The sequence below is a fragment of the Egretta garzetta genome, unplaced genomic scaffold (genome assembly GCF_000687185.1).
Source record: "Egretta garzetta isolate BGI_Z169 unplaced genomic scaffold, ASM68718v1 scaffold56, whole genome shotgun sequence".
Classification (NCBI taxonomy): Eukaryota; Metazoa; Chordata; class Aves; order Pelecaniformes; family Ardeidae; genus Egretta; species Egretta garzetta.
In genome coordinates, this window is record NW_009260182.1 from 7632726 (window position 1) to 7638617 (window position 5892).

A 5892-nucleotide genomic window follows, 5' to 3' on the forward strand; every position below is an offset into this window, starting at 1 on the left:
CCTCTGCCCTCCCTCTCTCCAGCCCCAGCCCTGAGCGGGCAGGGTGCTAACCCCCCCGAGCCCTGCCTGGGGCTGGGAGTCCGGCAGCCAGGAGGCAGCTGCCAGCCCCTCCTCAGCACCCCTCCGTGCCGGGGCTGTCCCCAGCCAGGGGGAAAAACCACAGCGCACACAAGAAGTGAAGAGCGAGTTTTACTTCAGTAACCGAGAGAAGAAGCTGTACAAAGGTTTTTCTCCCCCCAAGCCGCCTGGGGCAAGGGTGGATTATATTTTTTTCTTTTTTTTTTTTCTTCTTTTTTTTTTTTTTTTTTTGCAATAGACTCAAAAGAGCAGAATAAAAAGTTTGACACATTCGCAAAGTCAGTGCTGAAACCAGCCAGGTCCCGGGCAGCCAAGAACAGCGCGTGTGACAGCCCCTGCCTGCAGCCCTTCCGCTGTCCCCGGAGCCCTCCCTGCACACCCTGGGTGCTCCTGCAGCCGCGCTCCACCACCAGCACCCTGCTCCAGATAAGCATCCTCCAGCCCACGCTGGGGTGGCAGGGGCTGCCCCAGCCTGCTCCTCCCCTTGGAGAGGAGGGAGCCCATGGCCAAGGAAGGGGCTACACCACTGCTGCTGCAGCATGAGGACCTCGCAGCGCTGAGGACGGGGCTTTGCCGGCAGCCTCCAAGGCCCCAGCCGTGCTTTGGAGAAGCAGCATGGGAAAGAAAGCTGGCTCCAGCCTGCACCAGCCCCACAGGGCAGCAGGGAGCCACAAGTCAACCCTGGCTTTGAGGTTCACCTCCCCCAGCCAGGAGGTGGTACACACTGGTACCCAGCACACCCCGGCAGCACAAACGGGGACCGTCCAGGCTGCCAGGGGGGTCATGAAGCACCGGCACATCAGCCCTCTTGCCGCCCCCCCCCATGCAGCCACGAGCGCAGCAGTGGGTGCTGCCTTCCCAAGGCTGCCTCCTCAGTGCCGGTGGCCACGGGCCTGTCTCTCTCCGAAGGCTTGCTGGTGCCAGAGCTGGGCTGGGATACAGGCAGCAACACAGACAGAGGAGCCCATGCTCAGCTTGCTACAGCAGAGCAGGGAGGGCTGAGTGATCCCCCCTGAATCCATGTAAAAACCTCCTCCCTTCAGAGTGCAGTGCCTACAGGACATGGCTGGGTTTGTGGTTTTGTTTTGTTTTTTTTTCAAACAGTTCCCAAAAAGCATCAAAAGTAGCCCCAAAAACCCCTCCCTGGTGGTCAGCTCGATCTGATACTAAAAAGTGCAAAACTGTATCACAAAAACCGTTCAAAAGTTGTAAGAAAGCGGGGAGGGTGCAGAGGTGGCAGGGAGGGGGCCAGGTGCCATCTCCCTGGCTCCCCTGGCCACCAGCCCAGGAGAGGGGTCATGCCAGGGCTGGCCCCCTCCTGTCTGCCCCCCCCATGGCACAACGGAGCTGGAGAAGCGGCCGCTGGCTTTGTTTTGCTGCATTTTTGTCTTTTTTTTGTGGTTTTTTTTTTTTGTTTTTTTTTTTTTTTTTAAACCACTGAAGAATTGAGCCCAGTGGGTGAGTTTCAGTCATGCCCCCCTGCCCAGGGCGGGGGGACTGGGTCCTGCAGCCAAGCGCAGGACAAGGAGGGGCAGAAATGAGTCTGACGGGGCCAACGGTGCAGGCAGCTCCGTGGGCAAGGACTGGGGACGGTCCCGCTCTGCCATCATCTCCGGCGGAGGGGCCATGGCCATGCCTGGCTAGTGCTGGTGGCCGGCGAAGGGCCCCAGCTTGTGCCGCAGATGGATGGACTCATGCAGGGTCTCAGCAGGCACGTGGCCTCCATCCCGGCGCCGGGGGGGCAGGAACAGAGCTGCAGTGCAGGCGGCTGATGCCCCTTGCTTACGACTTCTGGGGGTGGCTGGGGGGCTGGCGGCCAGCGCGCTCCGAGACATTGCGCTTCACCTTGGTGGCCATGCCAGAGGGCTCTGCGTTGAGTGAGGGGCTGGAGCGGGATTTTTTCAAGCCATCGTCCTCCCCACCCGCTGCGTCAAAGAGGGTGGACTCGAATGCTGCCAGGTCCTCGGAGCCGGCCTTCAGCTTGGCCCGCAGCAGCATGGCGTAGGTGCCGTAGCGGGATTTCTGGGGGGCACAGTGCAGCAGAGAGAGGGGTTGGGCAAGCTGGGGGCTGCCCCTCAGTCTGCATCCCAGGGCGGGGGAGTGATGCTCATGGTCCCTCCACCCCAGCCTGCATCCCAGGGCGGGGGGGGCGATGCTCATGGTCCCTCCACCCCAGCCAGCAACCTGGGGCTGGGAGGGGGGGGAATACTCATGGTCCCAGAGCACAACAGTGGCACGGGGGGTATCCTAGCTCACCTCAAACTCCAGGTACTCTTCCTTCTGCTTCAATTCCTCGTACTCCTTGCCCTTCACCTTCTTCTCGGGCAGCGAGGAGCGATGTTCCAGCAGCTCTGCTGACATTGTCTTGAACTTGGTCTCGTGGCTCTTCACCTGCTCCTCCTGGGGAAGGGTGGCACCACATCAGTGTCCAACTCTGCCCTCTGCTCTGCCTCCCCAGCAGTGTGAGCCAACCGGGGCCAGAACAGGTTTTTTCCCCTCTTAGGTCCAGCCAGAATCTCAGCTTCTGCTCCTGGGTTTGCTGTTTGTGGTTTTTGTTTTTTGGTTTGGTTTGGTTTTTTTAAATGGCAGGCAAAAGCACAGGCCCTTGGGGGCAATCTGCTCCCACCTCGCAGGGGTCTGGCTGCAGTCTTAAAGCAGAATAATTTAATCCCCTCTAAAACTAGGCTGGTGGGTTTTTTTAATCCTTTCTGCTCTATGAATAACTGTCCTGGCATGCACGAGCGCCAGCTAATCCCCCTGGCTGGTTGTCTTTCAAGGTCCTGGCCCTGGCAGGACCCTGCAAGCCCTGGTATGGGACCACGTTCTCCTCCAGGTCTGACTCCGTCTCCTGTCTCCTGTCCCTGCTGCCAGGAACGAGACCTCGCCGCCTGCCCCCAACCTCAGCGCCCCCTTGCTCTCCCCGGCCATGCTCCCTCAGCCCTGTACCCCACTGGGAGGCAGCAGGGCACGTGGCGCCACGTGACCCTCCACAGAGGACAGGACCACCAGCAGACCCAGGAGCCTGTCCCATGCTGTCCACATGCCACGGCCCACCTGGGACAGCCTGGTGCAGGAGCTGGGCAGCAGCGGGCGGCTGAACTTCTTCTGAGAGCCGATGGCCGCGGGGAAGGGGGGTGCGGAGAACATGGCTGCCACTACATTGATGCGTGTGATCCACGAGTGCATCTGTTCGGGGTTCCTGGGGAGAAAGACCAAACCACAGAGGGGCTGAAAGGGGCACTATCCATGTCACAGGCAGAGGGACCTGCCCTGCAGACGAGATCCATGTCCCCCAGGCCCGGCCCTGGCCAGCCACAGCACCTGGGGCTCTGCTCCCAGCGACTCGGGCCATTGCAAGCCCGTCGGGGTGGGAAGAAGAGGAGCTGGGCAAAGCACAGCACTGACACCAGGTCCCTTTCCTTCCAGAAAGGGCCAGGACAGGAGAGAGCAATGTGGCCCTGAGCCCCATCCCAGCCTCCACCCCAGCCAGATAAGGCCTTGCGCCCCAGCGTGGGGCCCCGCTGGTGACCCTGGGCGACTCACTGTGCTTGGAAGAGGAAGACCCTCCAGTCAGCTGTCCTGAGGTAGAAGACATTGGGTCGCTTGCTGTAGTCAGACGCCCGTGTGGCAAGTGAATGGTGGATGCTAATAGCGTTCTTCAGCTCCTCTTCCGCCAGCGCCTTCCCTGGCTTATACTCCTCCTGCGAATCACAGGGCGTTTCAGAGCCAACTTAGAGATGTGCCCCACCATGAGCCAGCTCTACCAGGCCACAGGGACTGCAAGCGAGTGCTTGCAGCGGTGACACTTGGACATCACCCTCCACCAGAGTGCCGCAGGCTCTGCCGCCAGCTTGTGCTATACCCCCGGGGAGAGGTTGCACAGCCCGGGTGTGTGGGCTTGGCAGCAGCGTAGTGGTTGTTCCCCCCTGCCCCACAGCTGGGCAGCATGTGTGTCTGCAGGAGACTGAATTTGCGGTCCAATCCCCCCAGGGGGTGTGTCCTCTCTGCCCAGCCAAGCCCCTACGCGCAGAGCCCTCAGGCAGCAGCCGCTTTTGCTGCCCAGGCTGAGCCCAAGCACCCTGGGAAAAGGGCTGCCACCAGGTCCCCAAGCAATGGCTCAAGCAGGCATGGTGCTGAGTCTGCTTAGGCCAGGCTTTGCAATGCCATGTGATGGAGCCCCTCACTTGTTGCTGTGGGGACTGCTGTGACCCCCAACCCTGGGCTGGGGACAATCCCTCTCCCTGGCATGGACATAGGCGGCCACGCTGCTGCCTACCTTCTGCAGGTAGAGAATCATCCCCTTCAGGATGGCGTGGAAGGGCTTCCAGCCGCGCTTCCCTCGGGGTGCTGCCAGGGAAGAGAGAGCAGCCCAGACATCAGCCCTGAGCTGGGTAAAGGCACCCCCCCGCATCCTCCTCCAGACAGCCCTGCCACGGTGCACGTCACCCCACCCCGGGGACGGGCAGCACGCCAGGACTGTCCCCGCGCACCTGAGCCCGTGCTGGCCGCGTGGCTGGCAGATGGTGCTGCTGAAAAGCCCGCCTCGCCGCTCACGCTCAGCTTCACCACTGCCTCCCTGCTCGGGGCTGGGGCAGAGGCAGTGCTGCCCACCAGGTAATGCTGGCTTTGGAGGGCGGCTGCATCTAAGCAGATCAAGGCGGCATTAGACAGCCAGGGCTTAGAGGGGATTTTACGGTGGAAACGGTGAACGTGCCTGGCAGTGCCCAACCCGCAGCAGCCTGCTGTGTGGCTTGTTTGCTGCACCACAGGACACCTTCCTTCATCCCCACCATCCTGCGGCAAGGGCACATGCCCCAGGGAGCCCACCCCACCTCCCCGCCTGCCCCCTTCCCAGTGCCACGGGCAAGGGCTGCACTGCCTGCTGCCGTCCCAGCCTCTGCCCAGTCCTGATGGTGGGGGTGTGCGGGCAGGGAGAGGCTTTCAGGCTCCCCAGTCTGGGGACTGAATTGTGCCTGGTACAGCCAGACAGAAAGGGTGCAGGGGGCTGGCTTGATGCTAGTCAGACATCAGGTACCACTCCCGAATAGGGCTGCTGGAGCCTGCCAGTGCCCCCTCACACCGAGTCCCTCCCATGGGCTCCCCAGGCACCTACTTTTCTTGCAGTCGGGATCAGCGTGGATCTTGCGCACTAACAGTCCGTGCTTGTAGGTGGCGATGCTGGAGTCTTGGGAGAAGTCCAGAAAGGGGTTACTGCAGCTGCTGATGCGCTTGATGGACTTAGGGTTGGGGTCTGCCAGCTCCGAGAGGGACTTTCTCAGCTCCTCCTCATCTCTGCCAGGCACAGATTTGGGTGGGGAAAGGCTTTGTTACCTTGCTGGCGAAAGCAAATACCAAGCCTCCTACTTGCCGGTGCCACTTTTAAGCCTGGCTTCTGAAAGGGAGGCCAGGAGAGGCAGACCAGGCTGAGCAGTCTCCCATCAGCACTAGAGAGCATCCCAATCCCAGTCATGCCTCTGTGTCCCTGCCCCTCTAGGCCGACAGCTGAGGTGCTGCCTGGACCTTTGAAAAGCATGGGAGTGTCTGCTGCTGGCTCAGGGTAGGGGGTCCTGCCTGCCTCAGGGAGCAAGGAGCATTTTTGGACAGGGCTGACTGATGCTGCCCAAGCCGACGAGCCACAGTGTACAGGCTCACAGAGCTGGCAAGGAGAGAGGGTCTAGAGGGAAACCCCCTCAAAGAGAGACCCAGGCTGCAGCCCCCACTCGTTCAGGGCAGCAGCCAGGCTACAGGGCTCAGAGCCACCAGCAAAGGGGTGTGGGCAGCCTGCGGCAGGGGGGCCCCGGGCAGGCCCCGGGT

The 5892-nt window shown here is 61.5% G+C and overlaps 2 protein-coding genes across 2 annotated transcripts in view; one reads left to right on the forward strand and one right to left on the reverse strand.

Annotated features, from left to right (window-relative positions):
* Nucleotides 1-1722, forward strand: part of NFKB2 (nuclear factor kappa B subunit 2) — a 10448-nt gene extending 8726 nt beyond the window's left edge. Inside the window, exon 20 of the mRNA XM_035897402.1 lies at nucleotides 1566-1722. Within this exon, the coding sequence (XP_035753295.1) occupies nucleotides 1566-1722 (157 nt within the window). The remainder of the gene's footprint in view (nucleotides 1-1565) is intronic.
* Nucleotides 1723-1860: 138 nt separating this feature from the next.
* Nucleotides 1861-5892, reverse strand: part of PSD (pleckstrin and Sec7 domain containing) — a 34526-nt gene continuing 30494 nt past the window's right edge. The window contains exons 12-17 of the mRNA XM_035897403.1: nucleotides 5192-5370; nucleotides 4355-4425; nucleotides 3622-3779; nucleotides 3133-3277; nucleotides 2335-2478; nucleotides 1861-2100 (exon numbers count right to left, since the gene is read on the reverse strand). Coding sequence (XP_035753296.1) covers nucleotides 1861-2100; nucleotides 2335-2478; nucleotides 3133-3277; nucleotides 3622-3779; nucleotides 4355-4425; nucleotides 5192-5370 — 937 coding nt within the window. The remainder of the gene's footprint in view (nucleotides 2101-2334; nucleotides 2479-3132; nucleotides 3278-3621; nucleotides 3780-4354; nucleotides 4426-5191; nucleotides 5371-5892) is intronic.